At 36.5% G+C, this 22,482-nt stretch overlaps 1 protein-coding gene across 1 annotated transcript in view; it reads left to right on the top strand.

Annotated features, from left to right (window-relative positions):
• Positions 1–20,402, top strand: part of SETX (senataxin) — a 53,280-nt gene extending 32,878 nt beyond the window's left edge. Inside the window, 9 exon segments of the mRNA XM_036749866.1 lie at positions 666–815; positions 1,618–1,672; positions 1,675–1,724; positions 3,073–3,268; positions 3,542–3,632; positions 9,900–10,064; positions 12,624–12,722; positions 13,935–14,022; positions 19,245–20,402. Coding sequence (XP_036605761.1) covers positions 666–815; positions 1,618–1,672; positions 1,675–1,724; positions 3,073–3,268; positions 3,542–3,632; positions 9,900–10,064; positions 12,624–12,722; positions 13,935–14,022; positions 19,245–20,021 — 1,671 coding nt within the window. The 3' untranslated portion in view covers positions 20,022–20,402.
• Positions 20,403–22,482: the final 2,080 nt, after the last annotated feature.

Here is a 22,482-nt window from a genome sequence, read left to right as displayed (position 1 = left end):
GACTATAAATTACACTAAAGTTGTTAACCTCTTTTGGTCAAGGGAGCTCCAAAACCAAGATGATGCTTACACTCAAGAAATCCCAGGTCCAGACTGTAAAAAAAGAAAAGATCTTTTCAATTTGAACACTACAAATTGAATCCTTTGTGAAACTTCACCCTTGTTCCTGGGTCTATTTTATCCTGTTTACTTATTGAATTACATACACAGATCAACGTTATGTACCATTTTTTTACAAGCAGAATGATTACAAAACTTGTAATGTACTTGATCTCTAAATAAAATATTTTAATCAAAACATTTTACAAATAGGAGTTAAGATGTGATACCAAATATACAAATTAAAACTTAGTCCTAAACTAATTTTACTCAGGCTCTTTTCATCATGAATAGATAGAATCATTTTTAATCTCTACCTTTTCTGACAGAACTTACTTTGAATCAAGCCACAAACAATGATCCCTTAATCTGTATTGAGCATATTTTTACTGTATTCTTTCTGGTGATTTGTGATATCTTTGATTGTTTCTGCTACTCTCAAGATTTGGGGTTAGGATTGAACTAATTATTGGTCAAAGTTGCTGTTTTATTGCTAAGAACAGATACATCTGAATAAAGAAATTAATTGCAACTTTACATTAAGTCATCTGTCGTTGTGCTCCTAGGTTCGAGGACGGCCACAGGAAGCTCAGATAGCATTATCCTGGAGTCACATATCATATGCCTGTACTTTGAGCACAAGTGGTGGTTTGCTGTTGGAGTCTGCCTTTCGTAGGCAAGGATGTGTTCCCTTCAGTTGTGTCATTGTTGATGAGGTTAGTGAAGCCAGTCAAGGCTATACAACTATAACTGCCTTATTGTCATGATTAATAAAACAAAGATGAAAGAGACTTGCTGAAATGTGGCCTAAAATATGTTTTTTATCAGTAGTACTTTCCTACTTTTATATGATGCTATTTTTGTGCAGGAATATGAAAATAGTGACTCTCCAGTCCTATCCTTTGAATCACTTTCCCAATAGTTGGATGAATTTGTGTAGACCTACCACAATTTTTTGTCTGTCCCCTATTGTGATCAACAACATGTATTTGCATGTTGGTTGGCTAGGGTTGGTGTTGTGTGTAGTCCTGGAACAAATCAAAGCTAACTGCTTCATGAGGAGATCCATTGCTTTAGTGTCCTGAGCTAACCAGACAAAAAGATTTCTTTCTCCTCTGTTTCATGCCTGTTTTTATATTTTCCTACACTCTGTGTCTGCTTAATAGTTCCAGGTTAAGGATGGATGTGAAATCCTTTAAATTCTGTCCAAATGAGCTCCAAGTCTCTAACCTGTAGATAAGCTGTCTTGCTTATCTGTTTAAATATAGTAGTTCTTATAGGTCTGTGGTATCTTCAGCATAGTAGGCACTTAAATATTTGTTGATATGAATTGAATTATAGCAGTAGTACCTAGACTAGAGAATCATTTCAGCCCAGAAAATATTTGTTTTGCTAGACATTTGGGGCAGAACTGTGAACTTCTTTTTAGTTAGAATGCTTAGAAATTTAAAAACTGCATGTAAGTAAACTTACAGAAACATGTATTAAAAACATTCTTCCCTCTGGGTTGTTACCAAGGCTGGGCAGTCTTGTGAGATTGAGACACTTACTCCATTTATCCATCGCTGCAACAAACTATTCTGGTTGGAGATCCTAAACAGCTCCCTCCCACGGTCATTTCTGTGGTAAGTATTTCTATAGTCATTGACTTGTTAACTTAAAACAGAAGGTTTTAAAAATGGCTGTGTTTGCGATAAATCTTGTAGTTATAACCGAACTGATAATTCTTCAAAACACTTAATTTTGGGGGGTCAGGAGAGATATGAAAGTGATGGGCATCTCATAGAGTGAAGCAGTGTTTGAAAGATTGGTTTGAATAATGCATCTTAATTAGCTTAAAAAGTTGATCTTAATGTGTCTTTTGTTCTAACTCTTAAAGTACGAGTTTTAATAATGCTCAGCTTTATATGCTCATTAGTACCAGGGAAATGAATGGTTGGAAATAGCCTTTTTTCCTACATCTCAATTTTTTTTTCTTTTGAAAACTGATTTTGGGTTTTTTAAAACAATTTATCTCTGATTTATTTTTAGTAGTTGAATTTTAAAGAAATATGCCAAGGATTTAAAACAAAGAAAAAGTTATATTGAAATGTTTCGAGACTTTTTGTCTAACTTAGACATCTGTGTTCTTCAGCATACCAAGATGGCAGCCTTATAAGAAATTTGCCTCTCTTCCCTTCCTCCTCCTAAAAATAAAAGTGGTAGATTAAAAAAAAAAAAGCAAAGATTGGCAGTATTCACTTTGATTGTGCACAGTTAGAGGTTAATCTGCTCTACCTGCCTCTCCCTTTAGAGCAGAATGAAGTTCAGATCCTGATTCCAAATTCTGGAGTCAGAAATCAATTGATTCCCCAAATGAACTAAGAAGTCAGTTTCTCTAAAGTTGATTGTAACTGCAAGCAATGGTAATTATAAGATCAGTTATTTGTATAGAGAATTTATTTAGTCATTAGTATAAATTTGTATTTCCAAATTGGAGTTGCAGTTCACATAATCCCAGTGGCAGAAAGTAGCCATTCCTATTTTGTGTATAGATGTCATTATGCTTTTATGGTTTTGGTTATAGATTTTCTCCTCATATTCATGTGTCTCAGATTGAGAGTAAAATATGTTGGCGTTTCAGCAGTACATACCAGTTTTATAGAGAAGCAGCCCATTTGCTCATTGACTAGGGGATACTTTGTTTTGTATTTTAAAATTTGCTCCAGCTATTCTTTTGAATAATTGAAAATTTACAGTATTGCAGTTCTTGAGATTAAAAAAGATTACATTTTCTGCCTGGTTTTGGCTCACCACAGATTTGGGAGAATTTGTGATCTTTTAGTGCCTAGAATCATGCTGTTCATTCCATGTTCCATAGGTATCTAAAACTTAACATGTACAAAAACTCATTTTAGATTCCCAATAAATATTTTTATGCTAGTGAAGAAATATAAACTAATTCTAATGAATTACTTCTTTTCTCCCTGGCAGAAAGCACAGGAGTATGGCTACGACCAGTCAATGATGGCTCGATTATACAAACGCCTGGAAGAACAGGTGAAAGAGAATGTGATCAGTAGATCACCAGTTTTGCAGCTGACAGTTCAATACAGGATGCATCCTGATATATGTCTCTTCCCATCTAGTTATATTTATAACAAACCTTTGAAACAAACAGGTTAGTTCAGTTTGTAAGTGGTGATTGTGTTTATTTGTGGGTTTAGATGCTCTGAAGGTTAGTACATTTCAAGCATTTTACTCACACTTCTTTACTATTTCAGGCCATTATGAAATTCATAAATTAAACAATTATCTAGATTGCTATTCTGAGCACTATGGTGGAATGTAAAGAGGGTGGTTTTTAACCTCTACATATCCCACATTTATAGGAGAAACTCAGTCCCTATAATCTGTTTTTTATAAATGCTAATAGAATGATATTTTGGTAATTGTTGCTAAGCTCTTAGATCGACTGAAGAGAGCCGATGTACATCGGACTGGCCTTTCCAGCCTTACCTTGTGTTTGATGTAGGAGATGGTTCAGAGCGCCTGTGAAAATGAGTAAGTTCTTTTCTTAATCCTCTGGGTCAGGATATGGCTTGGAATGTTTTTTACCTCAAATTTTTATCATATTAAAAATGCCTCCCACAAACGTGCATCATTCAGAGTCACATTGGATTTTCAACTATCCCAATTGGTAGTTTCTCCATTTTAGCTAACTGTGCCTCATTATGTAGCTTCCCCTCAACTGTTCCCCTTAACTTTAACTATCCTTTTAATTTGAATTATTTGCTAGTTCATGTTTAGAGCCTATAAATAGAAGATTTTCCTGAGACCCCAATAATGGCAGGAGTGTTGTAACAACTAAGTACAGGAAGAAGAGGTAGAAAGTCTTTTGCTCTGCCAGAATCTACTTAGGAGTTCCTTCCTCAGGGTTTCTTCACCTTTCAGAGGACACTATATCTGTGATGCTTTGTTGTAGATAAACCTAGGTGCACAACATTAATAGACAGATCCGTCTTGCTAATGAAGCTTGAGGACTTTATACCTATTCCCTACAAATGTATCCTAAATTTGCAAATAGCCTACCAAGGCTGCTCTCTGTCTACCTAGGCTCAATTGTCTTCTTTTCCTTCTTGACCTCTCTACAGCATTTAACACTGTCAAGTACTCTTACTTTCAGATACTCTCTCCCTCCGGGTTTTTGTGTTGTTCTGTTGTGATTTTCTTCTACCTATCTGACAGACTGTTTTAGTTTCTTTTGCAGGATTATTACCTATACCCCCCTGCTTTGCCATGAATATTACCCTGGGGCTTTGTCCTTGTCTCTCTCCACTCTTTTCTCTCAGGGAGCTTGTTAGCTCCCATGGGCTAACTGTTAACTCTCTGCAGATGAATTCCAAACCTACTTATCTTGCTCTCCTCTCACGTCCCATAGATATCTAACTCAGCATGTCTAAAACTCATATCTTTCTCCTTAAACTCACTCCTTCTCTTAACTTTCCTATTTTCTCTATATATGGTCATTTGACAAGTTTTATGGATTTTACCTCCTCTGTCTCTTGCATCCACCCCCTTCTCTCTACTCACATCACAACTCTCTAATTTAGGTCCCTATCATTTCTCACCTGGACAATTACAGTAACCTCTAATTGGTTTCCCTGGATCCTGTTAATCCCTTCTCCAGTTCATCCTTCAGACAGCTGAAAAATTGGTATTCTGACATCACACATCTGGCCATGCTCCTTCCCTGATCAAGAAGCTTCACTTTCATTGCCTCTAGGATAAATTCCTCTTGTTGGCACTTAAAGCCCTTCATGTCCTAGCTTTAAGCTAGGCTGATTATACATTACTATTACTACATTACTATCACACACTATATTCCAGCCAAATAAACCTACTTGTTTAGGTTTGTATATGATATTCCATTTCCAGCATCTGTGCTTTTGCACCAGGTATCCCCCATGCAGGAATACTCTCCCTATTGACTTCCTACTTTCCCCTCTTGTAACTTCACGTGCTTTCAAGGTTCAGTTCAAGTGCCAACTACCTATAAGAAGCCTTTCCCGATTTCCCTGATTAGCAGTGTTCTACCACCATCCTGAACACTAGTGCGTATTTATTTGTATGCATCCTGTATTCAGTTATTTGTATATGTCATATGTACTCACAGTAGAGTTTGTTCCTTGAGAACAGACACTATTTCCTTTTCATCTTTGTATTCCCAGTGATTAGCATAGCAACTAGTACAAGTAGGTACCTTAAAAAGTGCTGATAGATTTTCCAGTGACAAGGTGTCCTGTCTCTGCCAAGGTACATTTTGGAGGAACTCATCTCCTAGCCAAAAGTAGACTTAGGGCATTCTCCTGTTATATTAGGTACCAGGTACAGACACATCAGAACTACTTTGTTCCCTTCCCAAGGACCTTCCCTAGAATGATACCCTTCAATTCATTATGATTTTCTTTTGTCTCCTTACACGCTTCTCTGCTACTATACAAGTTCCAAGATGAAACTGACCCTTTTATAAATCTTAACTTTGGTGCTAACATATCGTACTTATTCCTTTGTAAAAAGCTTATCTTACTGTTAAGTGGCTGAATGTAACTAGGACATAGGCGCCTCCTAAACTTGAGAGAACACAGTCAGTGGAGAATGGAGCCAATGACAAAGACTTAGATGCCCTCAAACCTTAAGGTTTTGGAGAATCCTAGGAAGAATTTAAATGTAATATACCTGTTCTTCAGGTAGTAGGGGCCAAAGAACTCACTCTTAGAAGCTTATAAGAGTTGATGAAATTTTGCTAGGACAAGCCTAGGACAGAGCCTAATGGTTGGTCCACAGTTAGGGGTTATGATACATATAATGAACCAAGAAAAGAAACTAAGAAGGAGTGGTCAAAAAGATAAAGGGAGAATCAAGAGAGCACTTGTCATGACCAACCCAGAGAGGAAAGTATTCAGGAATGGGGGGGGGGGTCACTGGTGTCAAATACTACAGAGAAGACCAGAGGATTGAGAAAGACCATCAGATTTGATTATTAAGAGATTGGTAATTTAAGAGAGCATTTAGGAATCAAGAATAAGGAGATATTAAACTAAGAGACTAGAAAGGCAATGGTGCCCTCCAGGAAAATAGGGAAGTTCAGAAGATGTGTGAGCCTTTGGTGAAGATAATGTCATCATAAGTCCTACCTACTTGAATTCATCCTGTGCTACTAATTACTTTCTCAGTGAATAGTGTATGGGTGGTGGGAAGAGGCCAGAGAAGGGGAAAGAAAATGGGTTTACCCACTTCCATTGCCCAGACCATAACACCTACAACAAGGAGCAACTATTTAATCCTCATTCTTCAGGACTTCCCCACATGCCTCTCCTATGTCATTCCTTCCTCCCTGCAGGTCTCTTCTCCCGTTGGTGAGTTCTTTGAGCCTCCATTTGAAAAAGGGTCCAACAAGCCTTGCTTTACTCTCTGTCCTTTGCACCAGACTTTAGCAGCTTTCTCCCCCTGGCCCTACAACCCCTTCTCTCATTGATGGGTTCTTCCAAGAACCTCATTTGGGAGAATAACCTGACTGGCCATCCTTCATTCTCTGAACTTCACCACCAGGTCTCCAAAGCTACCTCCTCTTTCCCCTGCCATGGCGAGGCCTTTCCACTTAAGACTGTAAGCTTCTTGAGGACTGGGACAGTTTTGTTGTTGTTGTTTTGCTTGTAGTTGTATCCCTAGTATTTACTTCAGTGCCTGGCACATAGTAAGCACTTAATACATACTTGTTGACTGACTAGGGGAGAGTATCATCATGATCATCATATCAGGCATTTATATAACATTTTAAGATTTGTGAAGTGCTTTACAAATATCATTTCATTTGACCCTCAAAATAACCCTGTGAGGTAAGTGGTATTACTATCTCCATTTTACAGAGGAAGAAATGGAGACGAGACAGAAGTCAAGTGACTCTCCTAGAAGTTAAGTGACTAGCAGCTAGTTAATGTCTGAGATTGGATTTGAACTCCAGACTTTCTGACTCCAAATCCAGTGCTATCCACTGTACCATTTAGCTGCCATATAGTTTTCTTCACTAAAATCTGTTAGTCCTGTAAGATTCTTCCCCCTTATCATAATATACTTCCTCTGTTAGACTCAGGACATTATTATCATCACCCTGTGGCCAAGGATATGGGTATAGGTCCCACTGAGCTAGTATGAGGGTTGTTTGGTGTTGTCTGGGTGTAACCAGAATGGCCTTTGTTTTCTTTGAGTGACTCAGCTTCCTCATCTGAGCTCTGGATGCTGTGGCTTGCTCTTCCGGGGCAGGAAGCCCAGAGAGCATGTCAGGAAGCAGAAACTTCCTGTGTGATGAGTCAGGGGCTGGCTGAGGGGAGGTGTTAACGTCTACGCTAGGGAGAGGGGCCAATGTCAAGAACCAAACGGCCCTGGTCATTCAGGCAGTGCTTGATGATGTCAAAACCCCTATAAGAGGGGAGAGAACAGCTTGAAGAGCTCTTTTTCTCTTCTGGTTGGTGTGGGAGCAGCGGAAGCAAAGCGTGACTCTGGGCCAGCCCTTGCTCTCGGGCCGAGCCAGATGTTGGTAACTATGAATTGTGTTGGGTCGTCTGTTGATATTTGTAATGGTTTGTATTTTGGTTTTGAGGTCAGGGGTGCTGGTTTGTTTTTTCCCCCGAACTAAATGAATGTTTTGAACCTCAGGGTGCTGTTTTTTTCCCCTGAAGTAAGTCAATGAATCTGTATTTGGTCTGTCTCTTGATGCTTGTCTGTATGCTCCCCTGAACTAACTGAATGCTGGCGTTTTCCCCTGAACTAAATGATTGTTGTCTGTATGCTAACTGAATGTTGGATTAAAGTAAGCTGGTCAACCCCTTCACTGTGCTTTCCTTGTTTAAGCAGATAAAAAGAACCTGTGCTTTCCCGGCAGCCTCCTGGGTGCCCGCTGTGGGGGAGGGATCTTATGCCCCCATCGAAGCTGCTAGCTGGGTTGTTAAAACACTGGGAAACTTCAACTAATAAAGATCATATACTTCCAGAGAATATAAAACGTGGGCTTTACTAACAAACCCCAAGATTCAGATGCCTTTATCACAAGCCTAGTTACCTATATATGTACTTATATTTTCTCTCTGAGAAGGAATGACATTCAGTTCATAGTTAGCATGCAATGAATATTTTGTCACTGGTTTCCAACTTTGTCTTGACCTCAGCTTTACAGCTGAGTGAGGACAAAATAAAAACTTGCCAGCTTCTTGATCGACAATAACTATAATAGAAATATATAGTAATATATACACATTTCTACTTTCCCACAATATTATTTATTTCTACTCATCTTTTTTTCTTTATACCCTCACATCCATCACTATGTCTATTATATTTCTAGTTCCAAGGCTGTATTCCCAAGCTTTCTTTTAATATTCTTAAGAAAAGCAAGTGAAGGGTTTTTCAAAATATTTCTTCCTTAAATCCATAAACAATCCCAAGTCACAATCAATTTAACTGATTATTGGAAAGGCATTTTTTTTTAGGGGGGAAGGCAGGGCAGTTGGGGTTAAGTCACTTGCCCAAGGTCACACAACTACTATGTGTGTCAAGTATCTGGGGTTGGATTTGAACTCAGGTCCTCCTGACTCCAAGGCTGGTGCTCTACTCACTTGTGCCACCTAGCTGCCCCCTAGGAAGGCATTGTTAAAAGAGCACTTGTGACTCAAATTCAGTTTAGCAAACATTTTTTTAAGTACCTACTGTACTCTTTGCAGTTCACTGTGTTACACAATGGGGATAGAAATTCAAAAACAAAATAGTCCCCACCTTCAAGGAGCTACCTTGTCCTCCCCAGGCTTTCCTTTTAACTCCAACCATTCTTGAATACTGGTAGACCTGGTATTATAGAGCCAAAGTCTTAAATATAGGCAGAACCTCTCCTCATATTACCTGTAACCCTTCCTGAGTAAACAATTTTATTATGAGCAATTTTATTATGTTATTTTATATTTTTTTCGAGTCATGTTCTCTCACTTGTACCAAAATAGTTAAATGACTTCTGTTCAGTAGACCTTTTTTGAGGACCCAAATTTCCATTAGAACAAAGTTTCTTTTTCTAATCGTATGTAAGGCATCAGGCTCTAAATGAGTGCTGAGGTGCATAAAAAATAAAGAATTTTAAAATGGTATTAATTCTCATTATTTTTTGAAGACCAAAAAGACTGAATGAAACTTTTCCATCTTTTGTTTCTTCATTATAGACAGATTTTGTCACTCAAAGAAGTTGCTATTACTATTCTTTAATTGGTTAGTGACTATTCCATTGCTAGATAAATCTGATTCTGGTTATTGAACTTCTGTATTTAATTTCTGCAGTACAGATTGATTTTCATTGTCTTTAATTGTATCTTATTCTGTAATAGTGTTGTCTTACTCATTTAGAAATTGTTGAGACTTTAATGTCTGCATTCAGAGCTTTCAATATAATTATATGGCCCACCAATTAACTAGTTTAGCATTTATGGATCTTGCTTATTACTTGAATCATGTAACATGTCCTACCCTGGACAGGTGTTGGCAACAGGAAATCCTCAAAGGGGAAGAACCTTGGCTTTTATTTTGCATAATGTTACATAACTCATAGTAAACCAGACTACTAATACTAATACTCAGCAATTGTAACTTTTATCAGGTAACCATTTCAAACTTAGTGAGATTCTGGACACCAGAATATAGAACTATATTGCTTATATAAACTGTACTTAATTGGCAGTTGATGAATATGAGTGATTTTTCTATGTTATTTTTTCCTCATGTAGCTCATATGTTAATGTCCAAGAAATAAAACTAGTAGTGGAATTAATTAAGCTGATCAAAGACAGAAGAAAGGATATTACTATACGTAACATCGGTATAATCACACATTACAGAGCGCAAAAGATGATGATTCAACAAGAATTGGACAAAGAATTTGAAAGAAACAGGTAAAGGGGGCTTAAGGAGACAGGAAATATACATTGTTTTTGAGAAAAATGGCAAAAGAGAATACTAAAAGGGAGGGCAAGGCAGAAAAGGTAAGACATCTCAAAAAGGGTAGGATAATGGGAGTTAAAGCAGAGGATTGGTTTTTTGGTTTTTGGGTGGTTTTTTTTTTTAGGATTTTAGAGAGCTGTGTATAGGCACAGGGAAGTATAGAAGATAATTGATACAATGGAGTCCCATATGCAGTAAGAAGTGATAGAATCAGGACTGTAGGTAGCAGGATTAACTTTGGTTAGGGAGACAAGAAATACTTTAGAGGCAAGAATGGAAGAAGAGAGTTGGTAAAGTTCAGAGAAAGTTTGAGGTGAAGAGGAGAGAGCTTGAATGGGGGGATTCATGTGACATGGCATTCCTCAATTTTTAAATAATTAATAGGTGAAGTCATCTGCTAAAACTCAAGGGAGCTGGATTGGGTTTAAGGACTTGAGGATAGTGTAAAAAGTTTTGGAATAGTAGTTGTGGAGAATGCAATAGTTATCTAGGAAAAAAAGAGGAATTCTGCTCTGCTCTCTACCCCTGAAGCTCTGACTTATTATTTAGGGACTTGGTAAATTCTCTTTATACATAGCAAAATTGGATAAAAGCTACATCTGAATTGAATGTTAGGGCTAATTTGACATTAGTCTTTGTTAGCAAACTTAAATAATGCTCGAAGTGTCCTTAATGCTGTTTATGGAGGGTGAGACTCTTCCTAACCTGCATCCTTTTTGGCTTCTATATTTATTGTTTTTGAGCTTCAACTTCTTTGTGTATAAAAACGAGACCATGTTTTACTACCACTTTCTATCTCGACAGGGATGTTGAGGATTAAATATTAAGATTGTGTAGCTCACTTTCAGCTGCTCAAAAATACTGACTTTATATAAACGTAATTATATAATTATATATTTATATTAAATTATATTATTTATAATTATAAAATACTTAAATGTACAAGACATTTTTAGGACTTTACAGTTTATAAAATGTATTCACATGTGTTGGAAGGCAATATACAGTCATGGTTAGAGGATTGGCTTTAGGGTCAGAAAAGCCTGGATTCCTATCTTGCCTTTTCCATATATTAGTTGTGTGACCATGGCAAGTTAATTCTCAGTGCCCCTAGGCAGTGTTCTAAGACTATATGCTAAAGATGAATTGCCCCATCTCTATCTGTGGAGAGAGTTTCCATACTGGAAATTCTTTACACCAGGGCGCAGCTTTTTCTGTAAAGGGCCAAATAAATAGTAAATTTTTAGATTTTGTAGTCCAGGAAGAAAAAATGAAGATATGTAGATACTATGCTCATATAATTAGAAAACAAATTTCCACCAATTTTTATTGACAAAACTCATAACAATAATATATACAATGATACATTATAATTTTTTTTTTGGAATACAGGTTTACTAAGGAGAAGAATGGAATTATTGGGGGAGGGGGATAACATTTCACCTAATTGAGGTTCAAAATCAATGTTCCCTATCATCAAAATTTTTGCAAAATGTTCTACTAACGATGATCTATAATGAGATTTTATATATCTAATCTTTGAAAATGTCTTTCCATACAAGTAGGTACTGCCAAATTCTGATGTCAGTCCATGAGCACATGATTTTAATTGAACTGAAAGACTAATAGTCTCATTAAACAGATTATTTTCTTTGGACACATTTTTTTTTGGCTACTACAATCAAATTTGATTTAATTAACTCACCATTGTTGAATGACTTTCCTTACTTTCTTAATAAGTAATCAACTTGGAACATACTTTAGTTGCAGTTTCATTTTCCTTTTCAGTTTTTATCAAGAAATTTTGCTGATGAGATATTCTGTTTCGAATTTTCTGATCTTTATGGCTGTTGCTTTCCTCTGAGTTGGGAATATTGTGATGAGTACTTAATCTGGTAATGTTGACTTATTTTCAGCAAAACTGTAGTGTCGTATGATAAACACAATGCTTTGTTGTTTGATTCTGTAACAAAATAATTCATACCTCACCGTAACTGAAAAGCACAACATTCCAAGTCCACTTTTCTTGTTTTGATATGATGGGTATACACTGGAAATTTTTTAAAATGTCATGACACTATGTGGCGTACTTTGCTCTAGAGTTATAACTGCATCACTATGATAGGTAGTGCATTGAGCAGCAGTTTGAAATGCTGAGACCTCCATATATATGTTCTATTCAACTCTGCCATTGTAGCTCAAAAGCAACCAATATGTAAACCAATGAGCAGGCTGCAATTTGCCAACCCCTAAAGAAGGAAGTCAGAGGTCAAGACAAAAATACAAAATGTATGTATTTTTTCGTTTGAGCTTCACAGCAGGCCTCAAGGTAGGTAGAGCAGGTCCTATTGTTCCTATCTTACAGATAAGGGAAATGAGTCAGAGAGGTTAAGTGATTCATGCAGACTTACAGAGCTAGGACTAGAAACCCAGACTCTTAACTTATTGGTTGAGTGCCTTTCCCTTGTATACACACTTCTCTATAATGAAATTTTTTTCTTCTTAAATAGACCAGGGGAAGTTGACACTGTGGATGCATTCCAGGGTCGTCAGAAGGATTGCATTATTGTTACGTGTGTCAGAGCAAATGCTTCACAAGGCTCAATTGGGTATGTCTTCCTTTTCTCTTTTTATGTCTTTTGAAGGTCAGTCTTATTTCTGGGCATTAGACTATCTTATTAAAAGTTGATATCATTGTATTAAAAAAAACTTTTCAATACTAAAAGTAATATTGTTTGCTTTTACCACTCTGAAGCTTGTGAAAAATGAAAGCTTCCTATGCCATATCTGTATTTTGTTTCTTTCGAGAGGCGGAATAGATCCACTGATATTTCTTTCAACACCTTTTATATTGACTTCCTTTTGCAATATAGATCTGTTCTTTTTTTCATTAAGTAAGTTTAAGATAAACTAAAGTAGATGAAGTGTATTTGCAACAGGAATTGCTATTTTTGAGGTATATGGTTGTTTATTAGCTTGCAGGTTTTTTTCTCTTCATTTCTAGTTGCCACATCTAGTCAAGTGTGATGTCTGATTATTTACTGTTAGTCTAGCTATTAAGAGTCTAAGGAGGGGCAGCTAGGTGGCGCAGTGAGTAGAGCACCGGCCCTGGAGTCAGGAGGACCTGAGTTCAAATCAGACCTCAGACACTTGACACGTTAACTAGCTGTGTGACCTTGGGCAAGTCACTTAACCCCAATTGCCCTGCCTTCCCCCCCCTCGAAAAAAATTTAAAAAAAGAAGAGTCTAAGGACATGGCAATGTTTTCTGACATGAGTGGGTGGTATTACTCAGTCATCATGAAGGTACTTTGATCTGGGGTGGTGGTGGGAAGCATGGATTGCTACTGCCTCCTATTTTACTTTTTTTTAGGATTAATAAAAGATGGTAGAATACTACTTTCCAGAACACTTGTGTGCTATCTCAGCAGCTCCCAAATTATCATTAAAGGGAGAAAAGATTTTAAATATACTGACTTTAAAAAGTATGCATATGAATTTTATCTCATATGTAGTATGTCTAAGGCTCAGAATCTTCACTGGTGAAATGTATAATCTCTGGTCTCCTGACTGACTTGGGCTTAAGGTTGAAAGGTAATAGGTGAGTCACACTCAAAGTTGGCTGAGTTGGAAAGCAGCAGTAAAAAACAGGAAATCACTTTTCTGTAGATATCCCTAATATGACAGAGCAAGTACAAAAGCAATTTGATCTGTATGGCAAAGGAGTGCCAAAAAATGCTAACGTGTGACCTTGTTTCTTTGTTTAAACTAATAAAAGTTTGCTTCTTTAGAAAGAATATTTAATTTTGTGTCATTTATTAGGTTTCTGGCAAGTTTGCAAAGACTGAATGTAACCATTACTCGAGCCAAGTATAGTTTGTTTATCCTTGGACATCTTAAGACATTAATGGTAGGTACATTGCTTATCTTATTGTCTTTCTTCACATCTCTGCCAGAATTCTTCTATATCTTATCTTGGAGTTCGCTCAATGATAGGTCTGTTGCAAATTTTTACTCCTGTTAATTTTAATAAGCTGTCATTTCATTTGTTCCTGAAACAAGGAATAGAATCTCATATTTTGGGTGTATAAGCAAAGGGTGCTTCTCTCCTTTGGAGTTCCTTCCAGCTTACCACAAAATGACCCATTTTTTCTCTCACCCACCTCCTGGAATGCATGTTCTCTTTTCGCTATTGATTTTTCCAGCTCAGTCCAAGATATTGCAAAAGTGTGAGCTAGGAGAGGAGGGAGAGAGTTAAGTGTATCTTTGTTTTTCTCTTTCCTACTTCATTATTTTATTACTTTATTTGTTTATTTATTACTTTATTATTTTGGAAGTCAGCCCTACTGGCTGTCCATTGGTGATATTTTTTCTTAGTTTGAGGTGGCAGCAGACAAATGATAAACCTGCTTTTGACAGTTTTCTCTTTTCTAAATAATATGATATCAGGGAGTTGCCTTCCTTTAACTCAAATCCTCTCATTTTCTTAAATAAGTAGTCTAATTGGATTTGCAGGAGAAATAATAAAATCTTGGGCTCTAGGATTTTTTTATTTCCACTAGAGGGCATCCAAGTACTGTATTCATTCTTTAACTCAAAAATTGTAGGATAGGATTTACAACTCAAAGAGACTTTAGATAACTAGTTAGGTACCCTCGTCTTACGGAGGAGGAAAGTGAGGCCTAAAGAGGGGAAGGGACTTGCTTCTGGTCATAGTGAGTAATGGAGTGAAGATTTGAACCAGGTCCTTTCATTATAAATATTCTTGCCATTATGCTGATTAACTAGATTATGACTTAAGAGTTATCTTAACCTTTGGAAGTTAATGCTAAGAATAGTGGGGAACAGAGCATGAAGCATACTCCTAAATTGTAATCTAGACTTTTGGAACTCAATTTCAGTCTTTTTTACATTCAGATATATCATTTCCCCATCAAGAAAATGATAGAAGTAGAAACTACATGGGGGAACCAAGGTTAATAGTTTATTCACAGAATTGTTCTTGGGATTGTAGGATTGCATTACTTAACAAAACCTAGGTAAAAAGCAAAAAGGTAAGAGCTACTTTTCTAACTGTGTGGATCATATACAATTTATGACCTTCCTGTAGGATCAAAATCTGTGGGAATCTTTTCCCAATGCTCCATAACGCTCACTCCATAAGCAAAGGCTAATAAATAATGTGAGGTGTATATACTCCACTCCATTGCTTATATGACATTCAGACAATACCACTCCTTTCTCTCTTCTTTTAAGAATTCTCTTTCTCTACCTCCTTTTCCCCTTCTCTTGTCTCCCTAATATTTCTTAATGACCTAGCTTTTTAGACTTTGTAGCCTTGCCAAGAAGTGAGATGACTTGGAAAATAAACCCTTTTTTTTGTTTTTGCAAATGTAAGTCACGTTCTTCTCCTCTAACTCATTGCTTCTATACCAAGAGGTGGGAGACATGCCTTATCATCGATCTTTTGAAGTTACTTTATTCATCAGAGTTCTTAAACTTTCAAAGTTTTTTATTTACATTATTATAATCATTACATGTCACATTCTAATACAATTTATTGTGGTATAATACATAGCATTCATATTCTAAAATTTACTCAACCAATTCCTCATTTGATGGAAATCATTTTATTTCTTACTTTCCTTCTTCAATTAACAAACATTTGTTTTCTTTATCTTATCTCTTCCCTTCCTTCATTTGAAAAAAAAAAAGAATACTTCTATAACAAATAATAACATTAATAGCTAACATTTATGTAGTGCATTACTAATGTGCCAGTCACTGTGCTAATTGCTTTACAATTATCTCATTAGATCCTCACAACAACTTTGGGAAGTAGGTGCTTTTATTATCCCCATTAAACAGATGATGAAACTGAGGCAAATGGAGTTTAAGTGACTAGCTCAGGGTCAGACAACTAGTGAATGAAGTCAAATTTGAACTCAGGTCTTTAAGCCCAGCACTTTATCCTCAAGCAAAACAGATTCCCACACTGGCCATGCCTAAAATTGTTATCTCATGCTTCATCTTGAATCCATCACCTCTTAGGAGGTAGGTAGTATAACTCATCCTCTGGATTTGTAATCAGTCATTAAATTGATTACAGTTCTTAAGTCTTTCAAAGTTGCTTGTCTTTTTAATGTTATTATTGTTTAAATTGTTCTCTTGGTTCTGCTCACTTCATTCTGCATCAGTTCATACAAGTTTTCCTAGGTTTCTCTGAAACCATTCCTTTCATCATTTCTTACTATATAATAGTATTCTTTTCTGTTAGCATATCATAATTTTTTCAGACATTCCCCAGTTGATAGGCATGCTCTTAGTTTCTTGTTCTTTGTCACTATAAAAATAGCTATTCTAAATACTTCTGTTTTATAGATCCTTCTCCTTTTTCTTTGATCTCTTTGGGTTTTAGATAGAGTAGTAGTATTACTGGGTCATAGGGTATGCCCAGGTTGATGACTATTTGGCAGTTCCAAATTGCTTTCCAGAGTGACTGAACCAATTCACAGTATAATCAACAATTCATCAGATGTGTCTGTTTTCCCTTCAGCTCTTTCAATGTTTATTGTTTTCCTTTATCATCAACTTTGCCAGTCTGAGGGGTGTAAGGTGGAACCTCAACTGCTTAATTCACATTTCTTAAATTATTAGTTAGTAGAATTATTAATGAATTAGTGATTTGGAACATTTTTTCATGTGATTGTTAATTGCTTGGATTTCTTACTTTGAACGCCACCAGTTCATATTTTTTTTTATCAATTCGAGAATGGCTTTGAATCAGTTTCTTATATATTTTGGAAATGAGACGTTTATCAGAAAAACTTGGTGCAAAGATATTTTCATAGTTAACTACCTTCTAATTTTAGCTATATCAAGTTTTTTGAACAAAAAAATGTGTTTTATCTTTTATCTTCTCTCTATGTATACCTCACTTTGCCATGAACTATTTCTCTATCAGTAGATCTGAAAGGTATTTTTTCCTTGCGACTCTATTTTGTTTATGATGTGATCTTTTATGTCTTGTCACATCCATTTGGAGCTTATCTTGGTATATACAGTGTGACATATTTATCTAAAACTGATTTCTACTGGACTGCTGTCCAGTTTTCCCAGGTTTTGTCCAATAGAGTCTTACCTTACTACATGGGATCTTTGGGTTTCTCAAACACCTGGCTACCATGTTCCTTTGCTTCTGATTGATCTCTGTTTTATTTTGACTATACTAATTTTTCCCCTTCAGATGAATTTTGTTATTTTTTTTCCCATATCTATAAAGTAATCCTTTGGTGGTTTGGTATGGCATTGAATGAGTAAATTAATTTAGATAACATTGTCATTATTTATTATATTGGCTTGGCTTCTACTTTATTTCCAGTTCTTTGCTAAAGCAAAAAAGTACTGCTATAAATATATTTGTACACATGACCTTTATCTTTGACCTCTTTGGGATATGAACCTAGTTGTGGTATTGATGGATCAAAAAATATGCAGTTTACTGACTTTTGGGGCAGAGTTCCAAATTAACTTTCCAGAGTAGTTCACATAGTTCACAGCACAGCATCAATGTGTTAGTGTGCCTGTATTCCCATAGCCCATCCAACCATTGTCATTTTCCTCATTTGTTGTTTTTGTCAATATGATTGTCATGAAGTAGAAACCTCAGAGTTATTTTAATTTGCATTTCTCCTGCTACCAGTGATTTGAAGCATTTTTAATATGGTTATTAGTAGCTTATCTTTTCTCTTTTGAAAATTGCTTATTCTTATCCTGACCATTTGTCGACTGGAGAATGGCTCTTTTCTATTATACATCTATACCAATTTCTTATATATTGTATCAGAATATATATATCAGAAAATTTTGCTGCAAAGATTTTTTTCCCAGTTAACTGCATACTTTTATTGATTTTTCTTGCACACATTTCAGTTTTATGTCAGTCAATAAATATTTATTGAGTGCCCAGGCATTGTACTAAGCACTGAAGATATAAAGGTAAAAGACAATCCCTGCTCTCAAGGAGCTCATAACCATGTACAAACAAGGTATATAAAAGATAAATTTGAAATAATTAACAGAGGGAAGGCATTAGAATTAGAATTAAGAGGTATCAAGAGAGTCTTCCTGTAGAAGGTAGGGTTTCAGATAGGACTTGAAGGAAGCCAGGGAAGCCAGGAGGGAGAGCATTTCAGGCCTAGGGGATAGCCAGTGAAAATACCATAAGTCAAGAGATGTGGTTTCTTGTCCAAGGAGGCCAGTATAGCTGGATCAGGGTGTGTATGGTGGGAGGAGGGGTGGGTAGAGAAGGGAAGAGGTGGTAAAACGTAAGACTAGAAGGGTAAGGGGGGACCAGGTTATAGAGAGTTTTGAATGCCAGAGAATTTTATATTTGATCCTGAAAGTGATAAGGAACCGCTAGAATTTGTTGAGTAGGGGAATGACATGTCAGACCTGCACTTTAGGAAGATCACATTGATAAAGTTGCATATTTTATCTTTTATCCCTTATTTGTTTAAGGACTCTCCTAGACATAATTATGAAAGGTATCTCCTTCCCGTCTCCTCGAATTTGTTTATAAGGCATTTCATATTTGGGTCCTGTATTCATTTAGAAGTTATTGTGGCATGTGGTATGAGAAATTGGTCTAAATTTAATTTCTGCCAAATAGTTTTCCAGTTTTCCCAGTAGTTTTTGTCAATAAGTAGTCCTTATCCCTCCCAGTATTTGGTGTTCTTGGGTCTATTAAAGACTATGCTACTATGTTTGATTGCTTCTGGCTTTTGTTACCTAATCTGTTCCACTGATCAGTTTTTCTATTTTTTTTAACCAGTACTAAATAATTTTGATGTTTACAGCTTTGTAAACAGTTTGAGATCAGATACTAGCTGGCCCATGATGACGATTCCTTGCTATCCTGTGACTTTATAGCATGCATCTAAGGATCAAATGACTTGTAGCCTTATTTCTAGGTGGTAAGCCAAGGGTTACTTCATGGTATTTCTCTTTCATCCTTGCCTCTATAACTGTCATAGAAATGTATTTAGCTGTGTTAAGAAATGGAAGCTATAATCAAACAGACCATGTTTGGGTGTTTTTATTTTATAATCGTTTTTCTTCTTTTGTTTCAAGGACAACCCTCATTGGAATAACCTGATTCAAGATGCTCAGAAACGAGGTGCTATTGTTAGGACCTGTGCCAGGAATTATAAGAGTGATGTAATGAGAATTTTGAAACTCAAATCTGTGCCACAGCGAAACCTATCACACCCTCCCACTGTAGTGCCAGAAATCATTAGATCCCAGAATAGCTTACCCAGCAATAAGCCAAAAGAAGTGATGAACAAGCCTGACAATGGTATTTCTAAGACAATTTCTATTGCTTCTCCACGGCGCAGCAGCACTCCCTTGTTACCTGCTGACATTCAACCCTTTGAGTGTAGGGAAGCTACACTTGTTACAAAAGCTACTGAGGTACCTGTTGTCCGGGACCCAAGACTAGCTAAAAGAAATGAGCGTGATGCCACAGAGAAGTTCTCAGGTGATACACAACCATCCAGTATCCAGCATCCAAGAGTGACAGCGCCCACATGCGAACCTGGTCTTCCTTTAACTCACCAGGACCCCAGTAATATCACACAGCACCTTTTTCCAAAAGTAACAGCTGCAAACAATTGCAACATGACTGCACAACTTGAAGCTCCCTCTGTAAGTACCTCCATGCACATTAACAAAAGAAAAGCCAGTGAAGAGGAAGGACCTGACTACAGAAGAGAAATTACATCTTCTGAAGGACAACAAGAAAAGCACGGGTATAGGGAAGACTATCATTTAGACAGGGATTATTGCTTGGATAGGAGGAGAAAAGAAAACCAGGACGGTGATTCAAAAAGAAGAAAACTTTCATAGCTAACGTCTTGAGTCTCAGTGACAGGCAACATTACCAAAAAGAATATTTATTATAAGAAATGCAGCTTTGGGTGCTCCGTTAATAAGAATAGAGATGTTAAATTTATTTTTAAATTTGGGGCCATTCATTTCCCCTAGAACATGGAAGATTGTATACTGTCATTTAAACTTATTTTCTATTGGTAATCTTTACAAATGAGTATGTTTTTCTGTCTCAGATTTCAGAGGACCTTTGTGCTTCAGTGATAGTGTCCTTAGAGCCAGATAAATGAAATGTTGTTCTTCCTTTTTAGAAAAGGAAACCAGACTTGGACAAATATTGTAAATGTAGAAATGTACATTTGTATAGCAAACAACAAAACCTTTTTAAGATTTAATCTAGTTGATTTTTTACCTTCTCTTTCTCCCTAGCCCAAAATGTTTGATGACTTTTTAGCACAACAAACTCATCTTTAAAAGTGGGGGTCAAGGGGAGGGGCACCTCTAGTGCTGTTGCAAGCCTGATTTCTTTCACAACATAAGTTGTTTGGAAAAAGCTGAGTTGGTGATAGTGGGTCAGATGTCTCTAGTTCTATTTTAAAAGCTGACTGGCCTCATGGGGAAGCTTTGGGGAAAGCATTTGGTTTAGATGGAATTCTGCTTATCCTGTACATTTTTAAACAAGGTTCTTTTGCACAAGATGTTTGGTTTCTACAAGAGCTCATCCACCTGTTTTTGCTAAACCCATAACCACCCCAAATTCTCTCTCTTTCTTGACAGTATTATACAACTATCCTAGAAGCACTGAGATAGTATAGATTGAAGGTAATGCTTTAAACAGGGCATAAATGGTGGAAGTGGATGATCTCAAAACATTGTTAAAAACCACAAAGGAAATAAAAAGAAACTGAATACTTTCCTCCTTCTAACTGGAATAGTTTATAAGGTGATTGGGGTTTGGGAGAGCTGGCAAATCTCCCACATTTTTTAGAAACTTGTATAACTTTGATGAAAGTATACTGCTATTTTGGTGTCTGTGATGGTGCAGAAAGGAATAGCAAAGGTTTAAAATGGATTTCTTTTATTTAAGCAGGTTGTTAACTTTGTGCTCCGCTTAGTTTCATTGTCCTTCCTTTCTACTATAGAAATTTATTCTAAACAAAGGCCTACTTAGCATGAATTATCAAAGTTATGTGAGGAAAAAACCCCACATTATTTTTATAAAGAGGCAGCTTTGTGGGGCAAAGCCTTGGTGCAGGGAATGATTCTTTTAAGAAAGTTAAGAAAGAGCTATCTTATTTAGGCCACAAATTTATTTATATATAGATACATATGTATATACATATATACTTTAAGGTACAATAATAAGTAAATTACATCAGTAACCAAAAAATGAAACAATTGTTTGAAGTGTTTCTTCACAAAAGTATTTCCAAAAATAGAGAAAAGAGAGGAATGTAGAAAAGAGAGGAATTTTTCATATTACATTTGAAATTTTTGTACTACCTCCAGCACTTTAAGCAAAAAGGACTGGTTCTATATTTGGGCTTCTTGAAAAGATCTTCCTGTGTAGAATGTTTGCAATCATCTCACGGGCCATGTTTAATTCTTAAGCCACTCTGTTGCATTTTTCCAAATTGGCAGCGCAATTCCTCTTGATGTTGCGTGCATCTTTCATGTTGGTTTCCAAACATCTAAGTAAGTTGTGGAATGAAAGTACCTCTAACAGTAGCAGGTTCTTTGATCTTACGGTGTCTACACATTCAGAATGTCTCTTTTGCCTATGGACCAAAGGAAGAATGGCAGTAGGCGTCAGGTTTGGGTGGGGAATGTTTCATTAAGTATACCCACTGTGTGGGTTTCACAAGATTAGATACCAGCTTTTATTATACATCTTTGTCAAGGAATCATCCTTTTATGAATTTGCAAGTCCTACCATATCTTTTTTTTTTTTTTTGTTAATGTGAATACTTTCATTTTGGGCTTCTTGCTGCCAGTGAACTTGACTAAAAAGGGATGAAGAGAGGAAGTATGAATGATTTTTAAGACTTCAAATGAAATAGTTCATCATCTTTGTTCTGGGCTTGGTTAGTCCTCCTCAGCTCTCTTTGTATTTACATGTGGATTGTGAAAGAACTTTTCCACCAAATTTAGGGTTTATTGCCATGTGCTAAATTGCTCTACAAATAGGTATTTTCAGTTAAATTTATGCATTCACACTGATTATGGGGGTAGCTAGGTGGTGCAGTGAGTAGAGCACTGGCCCTGGAATCAAGAGGACCTGAGTTCAAATCTGGCCTCAGATACTTGACACACTTAACTAGCTGTGTGACCTTGGGCAAGTCACTTAACCCCAATTGCCCTGCCTTCCCCCCTCCAAAAAAACCCAAACCATAGTGATTACGTTCCTTTGTTTTCCAGTTAATAAATATCAATGCCTTCTTCCTGGAGACTAATGATGTAAATACTACAAAAATTAAAG

Source organism: Trichosurus vulpecula, chromosome 3 (assembly GCF_011100635.1).
Source record: "Trichosurus vulpecula isolate mTriVul1 chromosome 3, mTriVul1.pri, whole genome shotgun sequence".
Lineage (NCBI taxonomy): Eukaryota > Metazoa > Chordata > Mammalia > Diprotodontia > Phalangeridae > Trichosurus > Trichosurus vulpecula.
Note: the sequence above shows the minus strand (reverse complement) of the source record. Positions and strands in the feature narration are given on the sequence as shown.